The sequence below is a fragment of the Coregonus clupeaformis genome, chromosome 29 (genome assembly GCF_020615455.1).
Source record: "Coregonus clupeaformis isolate EN_2021a chromosome 29, ASM2061545v1, whole genome shotgun sequence".
NCBI lineage: Eukaryota > Metazoa > Chordata > Actinopteri > Salmoniformes > Salmonidae > Coregonus > Coregonus clupeaformis.
This window is the reverse complement of record NC_059220.1, coordinates 61193128-61220391: the sequence shown is the minus strand read 5'-3', so window position 1 is coordinate 61220391 and position 27264 is coordinate 61193128. Positions and strand designations below refer to the sequence as shown.

The 27264-nt window shown below is 43.4% G+C and overlaps 2 protein-coding genes across 5 annotated transcripts; one reads left to right on the top strand and one right to left on the bottom strand.

Annotated features, from left to right (window-relative positions):
- The first annotated feature begins 970 nt into the window (after window positions 1–970).
- myef2 (myelin expression factor 2) lies at window positions 971–10955 on the top strand. Of its 4 annotated transcripts, none has more exons than XM_041894523.2 (17): window positions 971–1145; window positions 2519–2919; window positions 3755–3807; window positions 4790–4797; window positions 5722–5815; window positions 6149–6346; window positions 6910–7063; window positions 7374–7423; window positions 7591–7651; window positions 7879–7980; window positions 8340–8384; window positions 8503–8562; window positions 9136–9240; window positions 9647–9691; window positions 9941–10089; window positions 10370–10421; window positions 10575–10955. In XM_041894523.2, exons 1-17 carry the CDS (start codon window positions 1060–1062, stop codon window positions 10736–10738), a joined length of 1827 nt encoding a protein of 608 aa, XP_041750457.1. In that variant the 5' UTR covers window positions 971–1059; the 3' UTR covers window positions 10739–10955. The 4 variants fall into 4 exon arrangements, with proteins under 4 accessions (XP_041750457.1, XP_045065191.1, XP_045065192.1 ...); XM_045209256.1 differs by having other exon boundaries at window positions 8500–8562; XM_045209257.1 differs by lacking the exon at window positions 9647–9691 and having other exon boundaries at window positions 972–1145; window positions 8500–8562.
- Window positions 10875–27040, bottom strand: slc24a5 (solute carrier family 24 member 5). Its single transcript, XM_041875523.2, has 9 exons — window positions 26690–27040; window positions 26190–26369; window positions 26000–26083; window positions 25703–25806; window positions 23849–23949; window positions 22991–23262; window positions 22593–22799; window positions 15033–15134; window positions 10875–13657 (listed from the first exon to the last, which is right to left on the bottom strand). Exons 1-9 carry the CDS (start codon window positions 26847–26849, stop codon window positions 13335–13337), a joined length of 1533 nt encoding a protein of 510 aa, XP_041731457.2. The 5' UTR covers window positions 26850–27040; the 3' UTR covers window positions 10875–13334.
- Window positions 27041–27264: the final 224 nt, after the last annotated feature.

Here is a 27264-nt window from a genome sequence, read left to right as displayed (position 1 = left end):
CCTGTACACAGCCCATCTGTAATTAGCCCACCCAACTACCTCATCCCCATATTGTTATTTATTTTGCTCATTTGCACCCCAGTATCTCTATTTGCACATCATCTTTTGCACATCTATCACTCCAGTGTTAATCCTAAATTGTAAATATTTTGCACTATGGCCTATTTATTGCCTTACCTCCATAACTTACTACATTTGCACACACTGTATATAGATTTTCTATTGTGTTTTTGACTGTACGTTTAGTTTACCCCATATGTAACTCTGTGTTGTTGTTGTTTTTATCGCACTGCTTTGTTTTATCTTTGCCAGGTCGCAGTTGTAAATGAGAACTTGTTCTCAACTGGCTTACCTATGTAACCACGCCAGCCCAGGACCTCCACATCCATTTTTATACAACTGCTGGATTGTCTGAGACCAGCCACCCGGGCAGCTGATAAAACTGAGGAGTTTGTGTCTGTAATAAAGCCGTTTTGTGGGGAAAAACTATTTCTGATTGGCTGTGCCTGGCTCCCCAGTGAGTGTGCCTGGCTCCCAAGTGGGTGGGCCTATGCCCTCCCAGGCCAACCCATGGCTGCGCTCCTGCCCAGTCATGTGAAATCCATAGATTAGGGCCTAATTAATTTAGAAAGTGTATGCACTCACTACTGTAAATTGCTCCGGATAAGAGCGTCTACTAAATGACTCAAATGTACAATTTTAATTGACGCTTTCCTTATATGAACTGTAACTCAGTAAAATCGTTGCGTTTATATTTTTGTTCAATATATATATATAAAAAAAATTGTATTTTATTTAATTTATAAATATATATTTATTTATTTTCGGGGGAAAACAATCTTAGTCGACATTGAAATTACTAAAACCAAATCGAAAATGTGTAGAAATATCTCAATTGTATGTAGGAAAACTACCGGTGTTTAGGCTTTAGACATCCAGGCCAAATTCTCGCATTTTCTCGCGTTGGTGGAGGCCTGGAGCGTTACTTATTTTAAACTGCGCAGTGTGAGCGGAGGCGCATCTCTCGATTGAATTAGCTTTCTCTGCAAACAGACGAATATGGCAGATATTGCCCAGGAAACTATTGAACCCATCGAGGCTGAGACCGAGGGAACATCTCAGGATGGCACGAATGGCCTGAAAATGTAACTAAAACATCGTATTTTTCTGGCACAATCTGTGCTGCACTCACCGGCAAGATGGAGGCTAGCTAACGTTAGCAACATTAGCCTAGCATTAACGCTATCATTAAAACTAGCTAACGTTTGCTAGCTAGTTGCTACTTTGCTTGCTAACTAGCTAACTTGTTGGTTATCGTCTTAGTTGGTCATCAAACATTTTTAAGATTTGTGTAATATGTCGTTATTTTACTAGCTAGTTATGCAGACAACTAAATGGTTTTTAGCCATCCAACCATGTGTAGCTAGCTAAATTTACTATCTGGCTAGTGCGTTTAACTCAGAATTAGGAAATAGAACACTAGAACGGGCATGAACCTTATGGGGGGATAAAGGTCAGCCATTTTGGGCAGGGAGTTGGTCAACCATGGTTTTCCAGTACTGTGATGAGACATTGTGTAAAATAATGAATTTGAGGAACGTATTCGCACTGTATGTTAGTTAGCCAGTTTTTTTTACTGACAATGACAACATTCCATTCAAACAATGCAGTCAATCCACAGCCAACTGAAATCAGTTGATGATGGGACTTGGACAAGTTGTCAATTCAACAAGTACTAATATTGCTTTCCAAGAAAAGAAACATTTAGACATTTTAAGGTTTATCTATATATATAAATATATATGTCTATTTATACCAAACATTTGTATGAAGTCCATATAAACTGTAATTTTAAGACTATTTTAAGTTGACAATTCTATTACAATATTTCTGATATGTCACATGCCTTTTATTTGACTACATATTTAAAATCAGGATTATGCCTCTACTGCCATCCATTCCAATTAGATTAGTTTTGATTTCTCCCTGACCAATATGGCTGCCATTTTCATCCCATTCTGGGACTTTGAAGGTTTATGACATTTACATTTTAGTCACTTAGCAGATGCTCTTATCCAGAGCGACTTACATTTAGATGGCCCCTCTAGTAATTTAATAAGATTTATATGGTTTAGGTGCACAGTCCCTTAATGGAGATTTAGCTAGCGAACCGTTAGCTAGCCAACAGCAGACAGTTGGTGGTAATGTATTGCCAGTGCGGAGCCGACAGTTTGAATGGAGTCAATTTGTAGTTGAATCCAGAGAGTTGCCTACAGTAACTTTCCTCTCCTCTCTTCCACCCTCCAGTTGGATGAAAATATGACTTTGTAGCTAATTAGCCGTTTGTGTCCATAAATCCATGTTAGGGGAGATTGAAGTTGCATAAACTGTTATGTGCACGTCTTTATTATTTGGCACATCAGTGAAATTACCATGCCATGTAGGTTTAGGTAACATTAGCTATAACAGACAAGCTAGCTACATCCATTAATACTGTACTCTTCTGTGTTTTCTTCAGAGAGCCAGAAGAAGACGAGGTTCTTGGCGAAGATGCCCCTGCAGAAGAAGAGGACCTAGGCCTGGGTGATGACGAGGTCCTTGGAGATGAGGTCCTTGGTGATGATGATACCCCTGTAGATGGTGACCCTATCGATGACGCCCCTATCAATGATGCCGAAGCCCTCGCAGACGACCCCACTGATGCCCCCGCAACCGCCCCAACCCCGAATACCAAGTCTGAGCTCAAAGAAAAGACGTCTGGAGGAGGCCGCAAAGGGAACCGCTTCCACCCCTACAAAGAGAAGCAGGTCACCGGGGACAAGAAGGGTGGAGGAGGGGGTCACAGGAACCGCGTGTTCATTAGCAATATCCCCTATGACACGAAGTGGCAGGCTATTAAAGATCTGATGAGAGAGAAAGGTAATCCATCCACACACAGGGTCAAGCTGCTTCTCCCTATAGAGATGGGCCCCTTCTCTCCAGCTCAACAGGAGCTTTCTCAGTCCTCTCTTTGTGACCAGAACATAGACCTAGCCACATCTTCTCGTAGTTCCTTCTGAGGCAGAATGTTATTGTATTGCAGATATTACTAAGTCAGTAGAATAGAGACATTTCTGGATTTATTTCATTTTTTACTCCTGGGTGGACACCAATTTAGCTTGGATTGAATTGAAATGTCTGTGCTTGTTAAAGTTGATTTTAGTTATGTAGTTAGCTACTATTGGTTTTATGATATTGACTTATAGCTCCAAAATGTAACCTCAGACAAGTAGTAGTATTGACTACTTGAGCACTTGATTCAGTTGAACCTGTGTTAAGGTGACAAATTATTGTTTTGTATGAATGAAACCATTGTCTTTCTGTGCACTGAACTATTGGGTCTTTAGCTCTTCAAAAAGTGTTTTTTGCAAGGTGAAAAGGACACCTTTTTAAACTGTAGTGACTTCTTGCCATGTTGACAGGAACCGTGTTGACCAAACTGTTCTTTTATACTGAAGTGTGATCTGAATTCCCAGGTTGACAGTAGTTGACTGACTGTGTGTCTGTCTCAGTCGAGCCCAGGAAGGCATTGGAAGGGGGTTGTGTGGTGACTGTTGGTCTGGGCTCACTGTTGACCAATCATGGGGAAGCATCGTAACGGCATAACCAAGGCAACGGCCTGCCCTGGAGCGAGAGAGTGGTGGTTCAACAGTCGACTGGTGATTTTAAATGCCTTTTGTTCTCTTGGTATTTTTCCTTTGTATGTCTCATGAAGTTGGTGAGGTTACATACGTGGAGCTCTTTAAGGATGCTGAAGGAAAGTCAAGGGTAAGTGATGTGGACCAACTCACTGCACGAGGTTTTAAATGCCCTCCACTGCAGTATCTCTTTATTTACCAAGTGTTCTGTAAGGCACTGATCCAAGGGGTTCTCCATGTATGTCTATGGGATGATATGTTGGTGGCTGTTAGCTAGAGCCTGTTATAGCCTAGTTGGCTGTAGAGTGATGATGGAGGATGTCTTCTTGTTGATTCTGGAACACTAACTTGAATTCATCTGAAACTTAGTACACATTTGTTTTTAAGTTGTTGTAGTTTTCTCAATTGGTGTCAAAGTTTGGCAGTTGACCATTTCTCAAAGGGATTTTGTGATGTCTTATTGATTGACATTTGACTTTTTGGTCTTCAAATTTTGTTACCTTTTTATTTGGATCAATGGCACAATTATCTCTTCATGAACAAAACTAATTATTTCTAAAATATTGTAGATATTGTATAAAATAACTTTCTTCTTTTTCCAGCGGCTCACAAGAAAATCTCACCATCGTTTATTAATCTTTAGTATTATGATACATCCAGGAATTTGCAAACTAGGTTGTGAATGCATTCAACTCAACCATTTAATGTAATATGTACTTTAACTCAAACTGACTGTTTAGTGTTAACTCTAAAACAAACGTAGACAGAACGGACATATTTGCTATTTGTAAGTATATCCTGAGTCCTTGTTATTCCACTGAAGATGGTAAGGGTACTATGTCTCCACTGAGAACAAGAAAAACGAGTCTATAGCAACCCAAGTCAATGTCTTTTAAATTCACTTAATTTTTTTCCTTGGATACAAACAAAACACACTCCCCACACCAAGGCCTGTTAGCTGGCCCTTCAAGATGGATTATGTAATCCACTAATAGCATGATGTCAGATGTGTAATAATGATGTTAACTGTTGTCAGTCTAATCACTGTCTTTGTTCATTCCCTCTGTTATGGATCTGTGTTGTCTCTGGATCCCCTGGTGTTACCTGTACAGGGATGTGGGTAAGGAACCAGACTTTACCTGTCTAACTTTGCAACATGGTCTCAGTGCATTTCGTATTATTCTGTATGTATAATGGGCTCCCGAGTGGCACAGCGGTCTAAGGCACTGCATCTCAGTGCAAGTGGCGTCACTACAGACCCTGGTTCGATTCCAGGCTGTATCACAATCCAGCCGTGATTGGGAGTCCCATAGGGCGGTGCACAATTGGCCCAGCGTCGTCCGGGTTTGGCCGGGGTAGGCAGTCATTGTAAATAACAATTTGTTCTTAACTGACTTGCCTAGTTAAATAAATAAATGTCAATCACAGACAACTCCCTTTAGTATGACATTTTACGTTTCGTATGGTGTGTATTAATTTCTTATGAAATGTTACTAATTACAATTCGCATATGTTATGAATTGCAGTTTGTACAATATGTTACGAATTTGCAATACGTATGATATGTTACAAATTCCAATTTGTTGTGGCTAACGTTAGCTAGGTGGCTAATGTTAGCTAGGTTAGGGATTAGGGTTAGGTTAACGTGTTAGATTTAGCTAAGTAGCTGAAAAGTTGTAAGTAGTTGCTAAAGTTGTCCATGATGAGATTCGAACACGCAACCTTTGGGTTGCTAGACGTTCGCATTATATGCCCACCATCTAACCCAACCAACCACCTTTTCGCTTTGGCCTTAAGTAAACTTCTGTTTTATGTAACTATACCAAACTTGACAAGTCATACGAATTTCAGTGTCCCGGATTTACTTTTTAATATTTTAAAAGTACACTACTTTTGACCAGAGCCACATGGGGCTGGCTCATACGGTTCTGGTCAAAAGTAGTGTGCTATTACATGGGGAATAGGGTCCATTTGAGACGCACCTAACTTCATGAGTCATTGTTATACATGTCTTCATCCACTGACTGTCCTGTCTGTCCTGCAGTGTTGTGGAGTTCAAAGATGAGGAGTTTGTGAAGAAGGCCATAGAAGTCATGAACAAACATGACCTGAATGGAAGACCCCTCAATATTATGGCGGTAAGGACCCATTCACATTCTGTAGGCACCACACGGTGATGAGAGATTAAACTCAGTGGTGTGCTAAATCTGCACTTAAATCCAGCCTGCTGGGAATGTGGTTGCATTAACATGGTTTGTAATGTTTATCCTCTTGAGACTGTCTTAACTGTATTCACTGTGAACTAGACCTAGTTAAAGTCAAAGGTTAGAGTTGTAATTATAGGTCAAAGGTTTGGGGCCATCTGTGTTTAACCCCTTGTTTCCCTGCTCCAGAACCCTGATGTGGAGGGTTAAAGCTCAGAGTTGAAGTTCTAGGTAAACGTTTAGCGGTTATCTGTTTCCATCTTCCAGGATCCTGATGGGGAGCGTGCTCGGCGCGTGCTGCAGCGTACAGGGGGGATGTACCCTGGAGGGGGAGGCAGGGGGCAGGAGGGTGGACCGGGGGGTGTAGGTGTACCCCCTTCCATCGCTAACAACCCAAACGTCCCCCATGAGGTCATCAGCTCTCTACGTGTCGGACGCCTAGGGACCACTGTGTTCGTAGCCAACGTGAGGACAAACATACATACTGAACTCTTACGTCTCATTCTCCTCTTCTCTCTCCCTAAAATCAAATCACATTTTATTGGTCACATACACGTGTTTAGCAGATGTTATAGCAGGTGTAGCGAAATGCTTGTGTTTCTAGCTCCGACAGTGCAGTAATATCTAACAAGTAATATCTAACAATTTCACAACATATACCCAATACACACAAATCTAAGTAAAGCAATGGAATTAAGAGTATATAAAGAAATATATTGACACGCAATTTCAGAGCGGCATAGACTAAGATACAGTAGAATAGTATAGAATACAGTATATAGATATGAGATGTTTTGAAGTCTCAGAAGTTAACCTACCAATAATTCTGTTCACCAATTGAAGAGAACTTGAGCTGTGCGCTCTAAATCACAAGTCCAACTGCGTCGTCCTAGAACTTGAAGTACCATGTTAGTTTCGCTGTGCCGAATGCTATTGCTAATTCGGTCCCCTCCTGTCTGTTTAGATGTGTTGTATGGTAATGGTTGTTTCTATGCTAACCCGGTCCCCTCTGTGCTGTCTCCTCCCAGCTGGACTTCAAGGTGGGCTGGAAGAAGCTGAAGGAGGTGTTTGGTATGGCAGGAACAGTGAAGAGGGCTGATGTGAAGGAGGATAAGGATGGGAAGAGTAGAGGGATGGGGACTGTTACCTTCGAACAGGCCCTGGAGGCTGTACAGGCTATCTGTATCCTTTATATATTATATACTACCACAGAACACGCACACCTTCCAACAGGCTGCACATGCTATCTGTATCCCGCATACGGTTATACTACGGAAGAAGACACAACTTTTTATACCGGCCTAATACACAACTCTTTATACATGTCCTAGCTGTTATTCTTATTCCTTATTTACCATTTATTTATTCATGTCACTTATATTGTTTGAAAAGGACCTGTAAGTAAGCATTTCACTGTTAGTCTACACCTGTTGTTTAGGAAGCATGTGACAAAAAAATGTAATTGATGGTATTCCTTAACTCTGTTCTCTAGCCATGTTCAATGGCCAAATGCTGTTTGACAGACAGATGCATGTTAAGATGGTAAGTATGCTTTGTTATTGGCATGTTTCTGATTTCTAAACCTCTAACACTGTACACAGTTAATGTGTGTGTGGAAGGTCACAGGTCATAGAGGTTGTTACATGTTGATGTGGTAATATCGGTTGTGTAAGAACCACCTCTTGATATGTTGTTTCTGTGTGTTTCAGGATGACAAGTCTATGCCAGCTGATGATTTCCACCCGGTGGAGAAAGCTCCCCAGTTACCACGTGAGTACACATCCTGTCCCATCCTGACTATCACTAGAACACACCTGTATGTTAAGTTAATGTAATCTGATAGAATGACTTTACTTTAGCATTATCTCTGTAACAGGGTCATGTTGTCACCTGCTCAGTGTTCTCTTCTCCAGTGAACCAAGGCATCTCATAAGGGATGTATACGTTTGTGTGGTCAAACATACTCCAACCTTCTCCTCTCTGTCCTATGTGTGTAGGCGGTCTGGGAGGGATCGGGATGGGCCTGGGACCAGGAGGACAACCTATCAATGCCAACCGGCTGAGTGGTGGAGGAGGAATGGGCAACATGGGCCCTGCAGGTTAGTACTGACCCCTAACCTCTCCATAATACTCCAGCAAACTCACTGTTACTTTTTAAACCACGCACAGAGACTGCAGGTGAGACGAGGAGCCAGTCAGTTCATAGATAAGATAGTTATCGGTTGTGAAGATTAGCTATTTGTTTTAAATCCTCTACATGTTGTTCCTGGACGTTCTCCAAGCGCTTACATCACACACTGACACCGTTCCCTCCTAGACTGACATGCTTCACCCTTCACCCACTGTTGGTGGCTGGAAAGTGTTGTCTAGAGATAATGTAGAATAAGCTTTAGTACAACAACGTGTGAATATGCTCTTAAAAGCAGTGAGACGTGAAGTGTGTGACTCTGTCTGTCAGGTATGGAAGGAGGACCTGGATATGGAGGGATGGGCCGACTAGGAGGTAAGGTCCTAGAGAATAGATCTCTGCTGTATCATTCTGTTACATGGCTGGACAACACATGGGTTATTGTGCCAAGACTATCCATTAATATAATAATCCTGTGTGTGTCGTGGAGGAGGGTTCGGGGGCATGGACAGCATGGGGGGATTCGGAGCCAGAGACATGGGACGGATGGGAGGTAAAGACACTCTCTCACACACACACACACCTAGGGCTGGAAATTGCCAGGGACCTCACGTTACAATATTGTGCCGATACTATATTCTCATGTAGGTAGATATCGCGATTCGTTACTGGGATTTGATGTTACAAACTCATTGTTCACGATATGTCTGCTGCAGACAGGCGAGACAGCATGAGAAAATGTATCGTTTTAATAGTTTTTTTAATAGTTTAAATCAGTCAGGGAAATAGAAGTGCTGAAAACATGTAGGCTCACTCTTTTTTTTAAAGATGTGAACAAGATATAGGATGAAAAATGCAGCCGTTTTGGCGTAGGTACATCCGACTAGCGCTAACTAACGCTACCTAGCAAAAAGCAATATTTTTACAAATAGATAGTATCAATATAATATTGCGATATGTAACTGTATAGATCCCCCCCATCACTACACACAACTAATGTAAGGACTAAATAAGTCAAATTCGCAAACACTGAAGTTTAATGGCAACTTTCCACCGAGTATATTTCTGACTCTGCGCCTTCTCTTCCTCTCTTCCCTTGTCTTTACTTCTCTCTCCCCCTCTCCAGACATGTCCTACAGGTCAGGGGGGATGGGAGGAGGGATGGACAGAGACTTTGGTCGCAGTGACATGTCCATGAGCAGAGGCTTTGGGGACTCCTTTGGAGGAATGGGTGAGTAGTTTACACACTCACATTCTCACTCACTCTTTCACTCACCTATTCACACTTTCACTCACACTTTCTCTCATTCACAAACACACACTTGTGACTGTCAGTCATCATAATCTATTCCATAGTCCTCATATGTCCATCCGCTAACAGCATGGTCAGTGGTGGCAGTAGACTAGGCATGTTGTAGTGTGGTCGTGGTGTAGCTTGCAACTGGAACCTGTAGGTAGACTGTACTAAGAGCTGAATCCCAACTCCTACATGGGTAACACAACACTGGTCAAGTTAGCATTCAGCCCTATGCCTCCAACATGTTACTGACAGAAGTTTGTGCTGTAACTTGTTTGAGTTGTGATGCGCTGATAGGTTGTGGTAACGTGTGTATGATGCCGTGCGTTCTCTCCATCAGGAGGAGGTTATGGAGGAGGCATGGGGCCCGTTGGGGGAGGATTAGGTACACCACCATTACATTAACATCCTTCACATCTGTCTGTCTACTCTCTCTCTCTCGGCTCTCACTGTCTGTTAGCACACACATCTCACATGTCAGACTGCCAATGTTTCACTGTGCTTGACCTTGATTTGATGAATGGTAGGTGTGGTAGTGCTTGGCTGGAACTAAAGCCTGCAGAACCCCGAATACCACTGCGGTAGGAATTCCGATCTGAGACACTCACTCATATTCCCTGTGTCCTCTACTAAGGTGGTATGGGCAGCCGGTCCATGGAGCGGATGGGCTCTGGCTACGACCGTATGGGGGGGAGCATGGCCATGAGCCGAGGGTTCGGGGGCTACGGAGGAGGAGCCATGTCTGACAGAGCAAAGGGAGGATGTCAGATCTTTGTCAGAAATGTATGTTTAATAAATGAATACTGTATAAATGTGCATTATATGACATGATGTGCACTTCCCTTTTTAAGCACATTAAAGCACCAAACACATGTTTTAATAAGGTTGATCAAATCACCTATATGATGTGTACTCCTGTATGGATATTTACATCATGGACACAGATTAAGTAGCGTGAATTGGAAGCGCTTTTAGACAGAGGAGTAGGCATCATCTAGCTCTGTGAAAATGCCCCTAAAGTATTTTAGGCCTCTATGTTCTAATGTCCTGTGTTGTGTTGTAGCTGTCCTATGACCTGACCTGGCAGAAACTCAAGGAGAAGTTCAGTGTCTGTGGTAAGCCTCTTCAATCAGTCTACTGTACTGAACAACCTGCAGATGGATTGAATGTAGCTTTGAGCTGCAGTACTGTCATGGCTTTAGCAGTGTCAGTGCTTAAACACTCTACTGCTCTTTCTCTCTCTCTCTCTCTGTGCCCTCCCTCTCCAGGCCAGGTGATGTTTGCAGAGATCAAGATGGAGGGAGGAAAGTCTAAGGGCTGTGGTACGGTCAGGTTTGACTCGCCAGAGAGCGCTAACCAGGCCTGCAGGATGATGAACGGAACCAAGATCAACGGTCGCGAGGTTGACGTCCGCATCGACCGCAACGCCTAGAGCCTCACACACCATACACACACGGTCACCACAACCGCTCGTTCCATCGCCAATCGCTTTTGTTTTGTTTTAAAAACACATTTTCCATGTCTCCCCGTTTCCATAACTACTGGATGTGTATACGGTCTGTTTTTCTTTTTAATCTTTACTTTTTTTTGTAAGCCTTTTTTTTTTGTGGGTCATAAGTTTATTTGAATGAATAAACGTTTTAATTTTTTTACTTAGTAGTTGTAAATGTTATTATGGGATCAAAGGCTACTGGCCAGTTCACAGCAGGGTTGTGTGGGTGCGTTTTAATTGAATACAAAGGTTCATTGCAGGTGAAACACCACAAATAAATTGCAAGTGTCATTGTACTTGTACACCATTGTAACACTGTGTCCTCTGGGGCTAGCCAAAATAGCACTGAAGATTACCTTTTCTACACCGTAGGTAACTAGACCACAATGGTGTAGGAGAATCAACCAGTCAAGTTAACTGGTATAATGGCTCACTTTGACAAAATATGTGAGAAACTAGTGTCCATAAATGTTTAGTTTGCTAGTATCATAGAACTAGAATACTACAATAATGTAATAGGATCTTTGGCTAGTATACACTGGGAGTCTTCATGAAGTGGACAACTGAATGGATACTTTCTTGCCTTTAACTTGAACAGTAGTTTCAGGCTCCGTCTCTCTGTCCTGACTGAGTCATCGTTAATGTTTGTCCCCTCTCAGGCCATATAGACTTTCGAGTGGGCTCCCGAGTGGCGCAGCAGTCTAAGGCACTGCATCTCAGTGCTAGAGGATTCACTATAGACCCTGGTTCAATTCCAGACTGTATCACAATCCGCCGGGTGATTGGGAGTTTCATAGGGCGGCGCACAATTGGCCCGGGGTAAGCCGTCATTGTAATTAAGAATTTGTTCTTAACTGACTTGCCTAGTTAAATAAAAATAAGAAGACCAGTGGAAACTTTTGGGTTTCTTCTCTTTACGATCCTGTCCTCACTCTCCTTACTGTTGCGCAACACAGGCTGCTTGTTAACGCTTATCTGTTCTGCCTGGACAACACCCCCTCCCTCCTTCCCTTCCTCGTTCACCAGCGTTGAGTAATGACAGATTATCCATTATATTGACCAGACTCTAGTGGCTGCTCTAACAATTAAAAATGCAAGGCAGTCGGAGGAGGCAAGATCAGGTGGGACCATTCTAGCAAATGAGAGGGCAGAAATGTGGGTGTACAGACGCAACATCCCCCTTATAAAGTTTTTTTTTTTCTCAAAGTTGCTGGGAAGTCACGTGTCCTACTTATATCAGTACACTCATAACCTAAGCATAGGCCATTCAATTTTTTTGGGTGACCAAATATGAAACTCATTGACCTCCATACAAAAACTGCTTGTTGAGCAAAAAACAACATTTGGGCCCAGTTATCGCTCTTGCTTCGCCTCTTCCTCTCTGCTAGTATGCACTCACTAACTGTAAGTCGCTCTGGATAAGAGCTTCTGCTAAATGACTAAAATGTAAATGCTATCCTTATCTTGTCATTACCAGAGTCCCATAGAATATTAAAGAGCAGCTTTATTTCCTGAGTTAGAGGTCAAAGGCAGTGTTGCTGGATCATTCTCACTCAGCAGGTAGTATGGAGTCTGCGTGGGGCTGCATCTCAAATCACACCCTGCACCCCTCAAACTCAACTCTGGACTTTGAAGCCAGTTCCACTGCATTTTTTTAATTGTTCCCCTCTAATCAGGAAGTGATTTAGGCGTGGCTGCAATATATTATCAGGTAGAACAGAAAACCAGCAGGCTCCAGACCTCGTAGGGTAAGAGTTGAATACCCCTGCCCTACATACATTTAAGTGCACTTCTTTTGACCAGAGACCTAAGTTGGGGAAGGTGTCATTTGAGATGTAGCCATTATCTTGGTCTTGGCACCCAAAGTCCTGGGCCTGTATCCATAAAGCGTGTCAGAGTAGGAGTGTTGGTCTAGGATCAGTGTTATTCAAACCTTTTCAGCGGGGATCCCATTTCTTTCACCAGAATTTCTTGCCACCCCACCTTAATATCTGTACATTTAGATTTTTACATCAACAAATAACCTTAAATTCATTGCATTTTATCTCTTATTGAAACGAAAAGAAGAAAAAAAATGTACTCTGCTATTTTATTTTTCAAATTATCTTTCTCAAAAAAAAAATATAGTTTCCCATATAATATGTGCTGTTAAGTTTTTGTAAAAAAAAAACATTTTATTTATTTCTTTGAATTTGGTGATCCAACACTCCTATTCTGACCGTGTCCACAAACACCACTGCAAGTGGGGTCGCGACCCGACTTCGAATACCACTGATTTAGATCATAATGAATAAGATGACATGGACAGGGTGGACCTGATCCTATATCAGCACTCTGGGACTGGGAATCTGGGCCCTGTATCTGGGTTTTGTATAAATGGTCAAGTGTCAAGAGGTTGGTTCTGGGTAGCCTGGTTCTGGGGGAGGGCTGGAGTGTGGACTCCATCTCTGCCACTCAGCCACTACACAGTCTGATGAGTGCGGCCTGCAGCAGCCCTGTGTGTTAGTGTGTGTTATTGTATGTCTCTGTGTGTGCATCAGTCGCCGCACAGTCTGACAGGGTTGTTCCCAATGATGCCCAGTTCGTAGAGGATGGCCAGAGTGGCAAAAACGACGTAGCAGAACAGAGAGACGATCCCCAGCTTCCAGTCCAGCTTCCAGCCGTTTATATGGACCGCCACGAAGAGAAAGACGATTGAGAGGAGGAGGGTGGCGGAGATGAAGACCAGACCGGTGCTGTTGACCTCCACAGGGTTGACCGTGTCCACAAACACCGTCTTGATGAACCAGGGAAGACCCAGACACAGCATGTCAAACACATTGGAGCCCACGATGTTGGACATGGCCATGTCGGCTTTACCTGGAATAGAGCGAGAGAGAGAGGGGAGGAAAGAGGAGAGGTAAGATGACATATAACCCAATGTTGTACCTACACTACATGACTGAAAGTATATGGACACCTGCTCGGCGAACATCTCATTACAAAATCATGGGCATTCATATGGAGTTGGTCCCCCTTTTGCTGCTATAACAGCCTCCACTCTTCTGGGAAGGCTTTCCACTAGATGTTGGAACATTGCTGCGGGGACTTGCTTCCATTCAATCACGAGCATTAGTGAGGTCGGGCACTAATGTTGGGCAATTAGGCCTGGCTCGCAGTCGGCTTTCCAATTAATCTGAAAGGTGTTCGATGGGGTTGAGGTCAGGGCTCTGTGCAGGCCAGTCAAGTTCTTCCACACTGATCTTGACAAACCATTTCTGTATGGACCTCGCTTTGTGCACAGGCCATTGTCATGCTGAAAAAGGAAAGGGCCTTCCACAAACTGTTGCCACAAAGTTGGAAGAATCGTCTAGAATGTCATTGTATGCTGTAGCGTTAAGATTTCCGTTCACTGGAACTAAGGGGCCTAGCACGACATGAAAAACAGCCCCAGACCATTATTCTTCCTCCACCAAACTTTACAGTTGGCACCATGCAATGGGGCAGGTAGCGTTCTCCCGGCATCCGCCAAACCCAGATTAGTCCATCAGACTGCCAGTTGGTGTAGCGTGATTCATCACTCCAGAGAACGCGTTTCCACTGCTCCAGAGTCCAATGGCAGCGAGCTTTACACCACTCCAGCCGACGCTTGGCATTATGCATGGTAATCTTAGGCTTGTGTGCGGCTGCTCGGCCACGGAAACCCATTTCATGAAGCTCCCGACGAACAGTTCTTGTGCTGACGTTGCTTCCAGAGGCAGTTTGGAACTAGGTAGTGAGTGCTGCAACCGAGGACAGACAATCTTTACTAGGCGCTTCAGCACTTGGCGGTCCCGTTCTGTGAGCTTGTGTGGCCCACCACTTCGCGGCTGAGCCGTTGTTGCTCCTAGATGTTTCCACTTCACAATAACAGCACTTACAGTTGACAAGGGCAGCTCTAGCAGGGCAGAAATTTGACGAACTGACTTGTTGGAAAGGTGGCATCCTATGACGGTGCCACGTTGAAAGTCACTGAGCTCTTCAGTAAGGCCATTCTACTGCCAATGTTTGTCTATGGAGATTGCAGGGCTGTGTGCTCAATTTTGTACACCTGTCAGCAACGGGGTACTTATGTGACTTGCACGATTATGATAAGGGGGAAATCTAGTGGAAGAAGTTGCAGCTGTGGGCTCCGTCTACTGTCCTGGAAAGGAGATGTATCTCAGGGGGACTAAAGGTCAGAAAGGATCAGAAATGAAGCTACAGTAGTAGTTACCTTCTCTGGCGACCAGGACACTAGCCACTGTGTCTGGTATACTGGTCCCTGCAGCTAACAGAGTCAGGCCCATTACTGTGTCTGGGATACCCAGGGTCTCTCCTGTTACATACAACACAGAGAACACACAGTCAGATACACAGGACATAGAGTCAGACCCATTACTGTATGGGATACTCTCTACTGTTACAACGTAGACATACCACAGGGTCAAATACAACACAACACAGGGTCAGATACAACACAACACGGGGTCAGATACAACACAACACGGGGTCAGATATGTCATACAACACAGTCAGGCCCATCACTGTGTCTGGGACACCCAGGCCAGGGTCTCTCCTAACATAGAGAGCACAAGTAGATATAACACACAGGAAACAGGTAGATATTACACACAGGAAACAGGTAGATATAACACACAGGATACAGGCAGATATAACACACAGGATACAGGCAGATATAACACACAGGATACAGGCAGATATAACACACAGGAAACAGACATATATAACACACAGGATACAGGCAGATATAACACACAGGATACAGGCAGATATAACACACAGGAAACAGGCAGATATAACACACAGGATACAGGCAGATATAACACACAGGATACAGGCAGATATAACACACAGGATACAGGCAGATATAACACACAGGATACAGGCAGATATAACACACAGGATACAGGCAGATATAACACACAGGATACAGGCAGATATAACACACAGGATACAGGCAGATATAACACACAGGATACAGGCAGATATAACACACAGGATACAGGCAGATATAACACACAGGATACAGGCAGATATAACACACAGGATACAGGCAGATATAACACACAGGATACAGGCAGATATAACACACAGGATACAGGCAGATATAACACACAGGATACAGGCAGATATAACACACAGGATACAGGCAGATATAACACACAGGATACAGGCAGATATAACACACAGGATACAGGCAGATATAACACACAGGATACAGGCAGATATAACACACAGGATACAGGCAGATATAACACACAGGATACAGGCAGATATAACACACAGGATACAGGCAGATATAACACACAGGATACAGGCAGATATAACACACAGGATACAGGCAGATATAACACACAGGATACAGGCAGATATAACACGGGAAACACAATAAGGTGGACAACAGTGCAAAATGTTTTAGAAACACTACTTTAAAGGAGTCCTCGATCCCCCATCCATCCCTTCTTTCATCTTTCCCCCCTGCACCTCCTCAGGTCACGTTGCAAAGTTCAGACGACAGAGAGACACCGCAGGGAAATACACACCAATGCCCCCATTGACCGCACACTTTATTTTCTCTCTCTCTCTCCGTTCTCTGCTCTCCAGCCTCTCTTTCTTGGTTTCTCTTTCTCGCTCCCTCTCTCTCTCTCCCCCATAAGGCCATCTCTCTCGCTCTGCCTCTCTCTCCCCCATCCCTCTCTCTTCTCTCCCCATCTCCCTCTTTCTTTCTCTCCCTCCCCCTCCCTCTCTCTCACCCCTTCCTCCCCTCCCTCTCTCATGTGAGTTGTTCTGAAGGTTAAAGGATAATAATCCCATTATACTCATGTCTACCAACATCACATGACAACATCAGTCCTCGACGCTGATGTAAGGTCAGTTCTTTGTGTTTTCTCTGTAATGGTAAAGCTTGGGTATAGCTGATCCTAGATCTGTGCCTAGAGGCTACTCCCACCCAAAGCTCACATGACGTCTCCTGGCAGCCATGCAGTGTCTGAGGTGAAGCAGGTGGTAATCCTACTGCTGTGTGTGTGCGTCTGTGTGTGTGTGTGTGCGCGCGCGTTGTGTGTTTGTACATGTTGTGTATGTACGTGCGTCAGTCCATGTCTGCGTCTGTGTTTAAGTGTGCCTGTGTTTGTGTGCCTTCATTTGCATGCGTCTGCATCCGTGAGTGTGTGTGTGTGTGATCCCGGTGCTGGCTGGGCTAGTGTCTGGCCACCATTGGAGCTCCACTAAGCCTGTAGGACCCGGGTCTGCTCTGGCATCCCAGGAATCAGCATGTGACTCGACTCTAACATCTGACATGTTCTCACACACTTTCTAAACCTCCTCGCTTGGACTTCCACACAAGTTATACCACTGATATACGACACATTTGCACAAAAATAATTACAGAAGTGTTGTGGAGACACAACAATGGTTCAGGCAAACTCAAACATTAGTAATATATTGAGGAAGGATGTATTGTGTATTGAGGATGTACTGTGAAGAGTATTGAGAAACACTACATTGTTTTCCAACAGGTGGCGTCACTCCTACGCAAAACTTGTTCCTTAACCAGACAGTGCAGAAAACTGTGGAAAAAGTCAAGGGGTCTGAATACTTTCTGAATGGACTGTATATACACTACCAGTTTTTTGGACACCTACTCATTCAAGTGTTTTTCTTTATTTTTTACTATTTTTTACATCGTAGAAAAATAGTGAAGACATCAAAACGATTAAATAACACATATGGAATCATGTAGTAACCAAAAAAGTGTTAAACAAATCAAAATATATACCTCATGAAGCTGGTTGAGATTCTTCAAATAGCCACCCTTTGCCTTGATGACAGCTTTGCACACTCTTGGCATTCTCTCAACCAGCTTCATGAGGTAGTCACCTGGAATGAATTTCAATTAACAGGTGTTCCTTCTTACAAGTTTATTTGTGGAATTTCTTTCCTTCTTCATGTGTTTGAGCCAATCAGTTGTGTTGTGACAAGGTAGTGGGGTATACAGAAGATAGCCCTATTTGGTAAAAGACCAAATCCATATAATGGCAAGAACAGCTCAAATAAGCAAAGAGAAACGACAGTCCATCATTACTTGAAGACATGAAGGTCAGTCAATACGAAATATTTCAAGAACTTTGAAAGTTTCTTCAAGTGCAGTCGCAAAAACCATCAAGCGCTATGATGAAACTGGCTCTCATGAGGACCGCCACAGGAATGGAAGACCCAGAGTTACCGCTACTGCAGAGGATACGTTTATTAGAGTTACCAGCCTCAGAAATTGCAGCCCAAATAAATGCTTCACTGAGTTCAAGTCACAGACACAGAGGGGACTATGTGAATCAGGCCTTCATGGTCGAATTGCTGCAAAGAAACCACTACTAAAGGACACCAATAAGAAGAAGAGACCTGTTTGGGCCAAGAAACACGAGCAATGGACATTAGACCGGTGGAAATCTGTCCTTTGGTCTGGAGTCCAAATTTGAGATTTTTGGTTCCAACCGCCGTGTCTTTGTGAGACACGGTATGGGTGAACGGATGATCTCCGCATTTGCAGTTCCCTACCGTAAAGCATGGAGGAGGAGGTTATGATGTGGGGGTGCTTTGCTGGGACACTGTCTGTGATTTATTTAGAATTCAAGGCACACTTAACCAGCATGGCTACCACAGCATTCTGCAGCGATACGCCATTCCATCTGGTTTGGGCTTAGTGGGACTATCATTTGTTTTTCAACAGGACAATGACCCAACACACCTCCAGGCTGTGTAAGGGCTATTTGACCAAGAAGGATAGTGATGGAGTGCTGCATCAGATGACCTGGCCTCCACAATCCCCCGACCTCAACCCAATTGAGATGGTTTAGGATGAGTCGTACCGCAGAGTGAAGGAAAAGCATCCAACAAATGCTCAGCGTATGTGGGAACTCCTTCAAGACTGTTGGAAAAGCATTCCAGGTGAAGCTAGTTGAGAGAATGCCAAGAGTGTGCAAAGCTGTCATCAAGGCAAAGGGTTACTACATGATTCCATATGTGTTATTTCATAGTTTTGATGTATTCACTATTATTCTACAATGTAAAAATAAAGAAAAACCCTTGAATGAGTAGCTGTGTCCAAACTTTTGACTGGTAGTGTATGTGTATATACAGTTGAAGTCGGAAGTTTACATACACTTAGGTTGGAGTCATTAAAACTTGTTTTTCAACCACTCCACAAATTTCTTGTTAACAAACTATAGTTTTGGTAAATCGGTTAGGACATCTACTTTGTGCATGACACAAGTAATTTTTCCAACAATTGTTTACAGACAGATTATTTCACTTATAATTAACTGTATCACAATTCCAGTGGGTCAAAAGTTTACATACACTAAGTACCTTCAAACTCAGTGCCTCTTTGCTTGACATCATGGGAAAATCTAAAGAAAGACCTCAGAAAAAAATGGTAGACCTCCACAAGTCTGGTTCATTCTTGGGAGCAATTTCCAAACGCCTGAAGGTACCACATTCATCTGTACAAACAATAGTACGCAAGTATAAACACCATGGGACCACGCAGCAGTCATACCGCTCAGGAAGGAGACACGTTCTGTCTCCTAGAGATCAACGTACTTTGGTGCGAAAAGTGCAAATCAATTCCAGAACAACAGCAAAGGACCTTGTGATGATGCTGTAGGAAACAGGTACAAAGGTATCTATAGCCACAGTAAAACGAGTCCTATATCGACATAACCTGAAAGGCCGCTCAGCAAGGAAGAAGCCACTGCTCCAAAACTGCCATAAAAAAGCCAGACTATGGTTTGCATCTGCACATGGGGACAAAGATCGTACTTTTTGGAGAAATGTCCTCTGGTCTGATGAAACAAAAATAGAACTGTTTGGCCATAATGACCATCGTTATGTTTGGAGGAAAAAGGGGGTTGCTTGCAAGCCGAAGAACACCATCCAACCGTGAAGCACGGGGGTGGCAGCATCATGCTGTGGGGGTGCTTTGCTGCAGGAGGGACTGGTGCACTTCACAAAATAGATGGCATCATGAGGAAGGAAAATTATGTGGATATATTTAAGCAACATCTCAAGACATCAGTCAGGAAGTTAAAGCTTGGTTGCAAATGGGTCTTCCAAATGGACAATGACCCCAAGCATACTTCCAGAGTTGTGGCAAAATGGCTTAAGGACAACATAGTCAAGGTATTGGAGTGGCCATCACAAAGCCCTGACCTCAATCCTATAGGAAATGTGTGGGCTGAACTGAAAAAGTGTGTGCAAGCAAGGAGGCCTACAAACCTGACTCAGTTACACCAGCTCTGTCAGGAGGAATGGGCCAAAATTCACCCAACTTATTGTGGGAAGCTTGTGGAAGGCTACCCAAAACGTTTGACCCAAGTTAAACAATTTAAAGGCAATGCTACCAAATACTAATTGAATGTATGTAAACTTCTGACCCACTGGGAATGTGATGAAAGAAATAAAAGCTGAAATAAATCATTCTCTCTACTATTATTCTGACATTTCACATTCTTAAAATAAAGTGGTGATCCTAACTGACCTAAGACAGGGAATTGTTACTAGGATTAAAAGTCAGGAATTGTGAAAAACTGAGTTTAAATGTATTTGGCTAAGGTGTATGTAAACTTACGACTTCAACTGTATATACAGTGGGGGAAAAAAGTATTTAGTCAGCCACCAATTGTGCAAGTTCTCCCACTTAAAAAGATGAGAGAGGCCTGTAATTTTCATCATAGGTACACGTCAACTATGACAGACAAAATGAGGGAAAAAAAAAATCCAGAAAATCACATTGTAGGATTTTTTAATGAATTTATTGGCAAATTATGGTGGAAAATAAGTATTTGGTCAATAACAAAAAGTTTCTCAATACTTTGTTATATACCCTTTGTTGGCAATGACACAGGTCAAACGTTTTCTGTAAGTCTTCACAAGGTTTTCACACACTGTTGCTGGTATTTTGGCCCATTCCTCCATGCAGATCTCCTCTAGAGCAGTGATGTTTTGGGGCTGTCGCTGGGCAACACAGACTTTCAACTCCCTCCAAAGATTTTCTATGGGGTTGAGATCTGGAGACTGGCTAGGCCACTCCAGGACCTTGAAATGCTTCTACGAAGCCACTCCTTCGTTGCCCGGGCGGTGTGTTTGGGATCATTGTCATGCTGAAAGATCCAGTCACGTTTCATCTTCAATGCCCTTGCTGATGGAAGGAGGTTTTCACTCAAAATCTCACAATACATGGCCCCATTCATTCTTTCCTTTACACGGATCAGTCGTCCTGGTCCCTTTGCAGAAAAACAGCCCCAAAGCATGATGTTTCCACCCCCATGCTTCACAGTAGGTATGGTGTTCTTTGGATGCAACTCAGCATTCTTTGTCCTCCAAACACGACAAGTTCAGTTTTTACCAAAAAGTTCAATTTTGGTTTCATCTGACCATATGACATTCTCCCAATCCTCTTCTGGATCATCCAAATGCACTCTAGCAAACTTCAGACGGGCCTGGACATGTACTGGCTTAAGCAGGGGGACACGTCTGGCACTGCAGGATTTGAGTCCCTGGCGGCGTAGTGTGTTACTGATGGTAGGCTTTGTTACTTTGGTCCCAGCTCTCTGCAGGTCATTCACTAGGTCCCCCCGTGTGGTTCTGGGATTTTTGCTCACCGTTCTTGTGATCATTTTGACCCCACGGGGTGAGATCTTGCGTGGAGCAGTGGTCTATCAGTGGTCTTGTATGTCTTCCATTTCCTAATAATTGCTCCCACAGTTGATTTCTTCAAACCAAGCTGCTTACCTATTGCAGATTCAGTCTTCCCAGCCTGGTGCATGTCTACAATTTTGTTTCTGGTGTCCTTTGACAGCTCTTTGGTCTTGGCCATAGTGGAGTTTGGAGTGTGACTGTTTGAGGTTGTGGACAGGTGTCTTTTATACTGATAACAAGTTCAAACAGGTGCCATTAATACAGGTAACGAGTGGAGGACAGAGGAGCCTCTTAAAGAAGAAGTTACAGGTCTGTGAGAGCCAGAAATCTTGCTTGTTTGTAGGTGACCAAATACTTATTTTCCACCATAATTTGCAAATAAATTCATTAAAAATCCTACAATGTGATTTTCTGGATTTTTTTCTTCTCAATTTGTATGTCATAGTTGACGTGTACCTATGATAAAAATTACAGGCCTCTCTCATCTTTTTAAGTGGGAGAACTTGCACAATTGGTGGCTGACTAAATACTTTTTCCCCCCACTGTATATATATGTATACCTACGATAGTGACCCTCCAGACTTGTATATATATTTACCTACGATAGTGACTATCCAGACCAGTGTATATATATTTACCTACGATAGTGACCATCCAGACTAGTATATATATATATTTACCTACGATAGTGACCATCCAGACTAGTATATATATATATTTACCTACGATAGTGACCATCCAGACCAGTGTATATATATTTACCTACGATAGTGACCATCCAGACCAGTGTATATATATTTACCTACGATAGTGACCATCCAGACCAGTGTATATATATTTACCTACGATAGTGACCATCCAGACCAGTGTATATATATTTACCTACGATAGTGACTATCCAGACCAGTGTATATATATTTACCTACGATAGTGACTATCCAGACTAGTGTATATATATTTACCTACGATAGTGACTATCCAGACCAGTATATATTTACCTACGATAGTGACTATCCAGACCAGTGTATATATATTTACCTACGATAGTGACCATCCAGACCAGTGTACATATATTTACCTACGATAGTGACCATCCAGACCAGTACGTATGTGAAGGCTGAGATCCAGACAGCGGACATAAAGAAGGTGAACATGAACCATTTCTTCCAGAACCGTCTCCTGCAGTCTGGAACCGTCAGGTATAGAATCACGATTGCCGGGAGGGACAGCACCCACAGGATCCGCTTCAGGTCGTTCTCTGGCATCGAGAACACACTCTGGTGGTCTGGAATATACACACACACCCCTTTCTCAGTCAGCATGGCATCAATGTGTCATCTACCAGAGGGATGTGTGTGTGTGTGTGTGTGTGTGTGTGTGTGTGTGTGTGTGTGTGTGTGTGTGTGTGTGTGTGTGTGTGTGTGTGTGTATGTGTGTTTGTGTGTGTGTGAGTGAGTGACAGATCGAATCAGCTACCCTCTGGTATCTCATTGAGGCCGTGCAGACTGAGGGAAAGGTGTGAGTATCCTGAATCATCCTGGAAGATTCCGCTGTCGCTTCTAGAACGTCTGTGGACCCTCAGAGTGGTGTCGACCAATGGCTGTGTCTCGCTGTGCTCCTCGGAACCTTTCCCCAGGCAGGTACAGCAGGGGCTGAACCTCCTCAGAACACACTCACTGATCCTCAGGTCAAAACACAACACTACGATGTACACCCCATAGACCAACAACAGACAGGCCGCATCATACCTGAGGGGAGGTGGAGAGGAGAAGATTAGAGCGGTGAGCAGTTTTGAGGAAAGGAGAAGAGAGGAGGGGAGAGGAGAGTTAAATGCTAATAAAAATCTAATACAATCACTTGTACATGTATATTAGAACTGATTGTGACTCTGTAACCGGCAGTAATAAAATAGGATGTTTGTGTACCCAGGATGATTGTTTAGATTATTAGTATCACACCGCTGGGCTTTGAAGTGTTACTATGTGCTGAGATTGAGGAAGTGGAGTTGAACACAGATACTCACTAGTACACACAGGGCACTTTAACTTTATGTATAATACATTATGTTCTCATTGACTTCCTCATGTAAAAATTCCACTGTCCTGGAAAAGTTATACTGTTGCAAACACACACACAAGGCACTCCCTACAACACACCTACACCACACAGACACACACACACAGTCTTGTATAACTAACCTTGTGGGGACACACAATTTAGTCCCATTCAAAATCCTATTTTCCCCAACCCTAACCTTAACCCTAACCCTAAACCCAACCCTAGCTCCTAAACCTAACCCTAGCTCCTAACCCTAACACACACACACACACTCACCAGTAGACTTTGTTGTCTGAGATGATGGCTATAACAGCAGAGACAGAGATGGCGTAAGCTAGACAGTCCCTGAACAGAGGCCAACAGGTCAGACGACCCACCTAGGACAGAAAACACACTGTTTACAGCGTATAGTACACACACACAGGGCCGCCACGCTGAGCTAAACTGACAAAGACCCACCTCGAGCAACACATTAAACCTCACATAATTCTGCCCAAAAACAATGACAATTTCTCTCAACCAGTGGCATATGGGCGTTTTTGGTGAGTGCTGATGTGGTGTACAGTTGTTCAAAGACAGGGACGCAAAATATGTATTTTGTCAATTCCCAGCGCGCCTCTCCAGGGAGCTGTTGGAGAGACGCATCGCTGCGGCGCTCCACTAACATTCCGTTCAAAAAATCATCTAGCATAAATCATGTAGCTGATATAGGATATGGTAGAAAGAATATGTGGCCTTTTCTGTAGCCTACAGGCTGGAGATAAAATGTATGACAATGTAATGAGACAGAAACTTTTTACATTTAGGTCATTTAGCAGACGCTCTTATCCAGAGCTACTTACAGTAGGTGAGTGCATTCATTATAATTGTTTTCATACTGGCCCCCCGTGGGAATCGAACCCACAACCCTGGCGTTGCAAACGCCATGCTCTACCAACTGAGCTACATCCCTGCCGGCCATTCCCACCCCTACCCTGGACGACGTTGTGCCAATTGTGCGCCGCCCCATGGGTCTCCCGGTCGCGGCCGGCTACGACAGAGCCTGGATTCGAACCAGGATCTCTAGTGGCACAGCTAGCACTGCGATCAAACAACATATCCTAAAAACAGGACAGGTCAAAGTAAAATGGACAATATGGTGTGGACAATCAGGCTACTCACAACTGCTGTCCAGGAGATTCATCCCGTGGGCTAAATTGTCATGATCAGTGGTTTCAAGTTCGGATCCGTACACTTTTGACGAGCTGATCATAGCGAAAAATAAAATACTTCTGCATTTCCCGCTGTGTAAACACATTGCAAATAGGCTCAAGATAACTCCTGATAAAGTTGGGTAGCTGATATTCAGAGCTTAAATAGCCAAATCACAGGAATCAGGACTAATAAAGCCAATGCAATGACCTGTTTTACAATCGGTGGGCCTACCACATGGATGGACATTCATACAATTCCATAGCAGGCTGACACGGCAGGCTACACCCCAGTAAGCACGGACTGAAGTATTTTGGACTTCTTTTTTTGGTCTTGTCCAGACTGGCTGTATTTTTTTGTGTTTTACAAACGGTAGGTCTACCACATAGATGGCATTCCTAAAATGTAATTTCAGGCGACACTGTAGGCTATACTCAGTAAGCCTTTTAGACGTCTGTTTTTGCTCCTGTCCGGCCTTGATTTCCATGTCCATGGACATTCGTTTTTGGTCCGCTCTGGACCAGCCTTGATATGGCCCAAACATAGACGTCTATAAATGACGTATTTTGAACTTTCATTCAGAACCGAAAATGAACCTGATTTCAACATGGGCTATTTTTTTGTCTCGCCTAGGGTGGCAGAACGGCCAGGACCGGCCCTACACACACACGCACACACGCACACACGCACACACACACACACACACACACACACACACACACACACACACACACACACACACACACACACACACACACACACACACACACACACACACACACACCATAACAGTTTACACGACAAAACAATGTAGATGATAATCTCCCCTCCTTGACCTACTAAAGCTTCCCCTGGCTGGAATGGATGCTTATTATACCACACAGCTCTTTATGGTTAGGTAAGGCTTCCCATAATCTCTCTGTGTGTGTGTACACATACCACTTTGGTCAGGAGTCCGCAAGCAGCACAGATCCCCAGGAGGTTGTAGACAGCTGATCCTACGATGGTGCTCACACCGATGTCTCCCTTTGTCACAAACACACCTGGGTAAGACAACACACACACACACACACACACACACACACACACACACACACACACACACACACACACACACACAGCTGTTAGCACTTGATGATGATGACGATTATGATTGTAGTGATGTGCAGTTCCTATGGTATTCTCAGCAATCATAGTAATTGTATGTTGTGCATATGTTTCAGATGCCTTATGTACCCAGAAAGGCAGTGACCAGTTCAGGAGCAGAGCTGCCTGCTGCCATAAAGGTGGCTCCTGCTACGTCTTGAGACAGACCCAGACCTGGAAAGAAGACCAAGAGATGTTGCCATTAACACACAGACACACTTGCACACACACACACACACACACACACACACATTAATACATACACACACAGATAACTTACGGTCACTGATAAGTTCTAGGGAAGGTAGAAAGTAGTCGTCACAGACTATAGCAACTGCCAGCAGCATGTAAAATATGATCATAAAGTGTATGACAAGTCCTCCATCCTTCCTCTCCTGTAGTGTGAAGAACCCCTCTGGAAACTCAGACGACTGGGTTGTAATACACTCTGTCTCATTCTCTGGAACACCACACACAGAATTGTCTAAGTTACAGAAAGTAACAGTCTACAAACTCAGTAAAAAACAACAACATATACAATAAAAATAAACATTTGAAGTGAAAAAAAAGTTACAGTCTACACTAACATAATGATAGGCTTTTTGAATAAATGTAACATTACTGAATGATCACTGTGGCAACATTGTGCCTATTCTTATGAGGAACGTTATGGAAATGTGTTCTCAATTAGTCACCGCTATTAGCTGCGCAAACATTGCCACCATTTATTGGCTTGAAATCATTGATTATCACGGTTGATGGAGAGATAGAAACACTGACCCAGCGCCCGGCGCTTTCTGTTGGAATGGGAGTCCTCCTGAGCTGCTGCTGCAGTGAAAGACACAAGATGAACCGTGCAATATAAAACTAAAACTAGTCCTAGAAAATAAGGTATAAAATCTTTTCTGTTCTTCTTGTCCACCACTCCGTCTTTATACATGGTTTTAGAATAGAAAGCGGTAAAAAAAAAAAAAAAAACTGTTTTATTAACTACTGCTGCAGTGCGTCATGAGCTCACTAATAATCCAGTCAATATTCAACAAGCCTCTTACTAACTCACATCTACCACAACCTACTCTATTAGGGCTGAAAAGAGATCATGGGGGAGAAAAGCATATTTTAAGGCCTGTGTTCAGAGAGAGAGAGAGAAAGCGAGATCACGGGATGAAGTTATTCTAGCTGAAAGCACCCCAGCCCCCTGTAACCCCCTCCCTCCTCCCCCATTACAGAACCCTCTACCCGGGGGAATTAGAAGGGTTCAACCCCCATAGAAAAGTCTCAGGATAGGAAAGAGATTTCCTGGAAATAAACATTTACACTAATTTAATATTATTAGAAAGGCCTCACTCATGGTG

Excerpts from the sequence above, each read along its gene's own strand:
- slc24a5 (XM_041875523.2), bottom strand. The coding sequence starts at position 26,849 with ATGTATAAAGACGGAGTGGTGGACAAGAAGAACAGAAAAGATTTTATA. Across the intron at positions 26,084-26,189 it reads CCTAGAACTTATCAGTGACC|GTCTGGGTCTGTCTCAAGAC; the intron begins GTAAGTTATCTG and ends TCTTCTTTCCAG. Across the intron at positions 23,263-23,848 it reads TCAGACAACAAAGTCTACTG|GTATGATGCGGCCTGTCTGT; the intron begins GTGAGTGTGTGT and ends ACCTCCCCTCAG.
- myef2 (XM_045209256.1), top strand. The coding sequence starts at position 1,060 with ATGGCAGATATTGCCCAGGAAACTATTGAACCCATCGAGGCTGAGACC. Across the intron at positions 6,347-6,909 it reads CCACTGTGTTCGTAGCCAAC|CTGGACTTCAAGGTGGGCTG; the intron begins GTGAGGACAAAC and ends GTCTCCTCCCAG. Across the intron at positions 7,064-7,373 it reads GGAGGCTGTACAGGCTATCT|CCATGTTCAATGGCCAAATG; the intron begins GTATCCTTTATA and ends TCTGTTCTCTAG.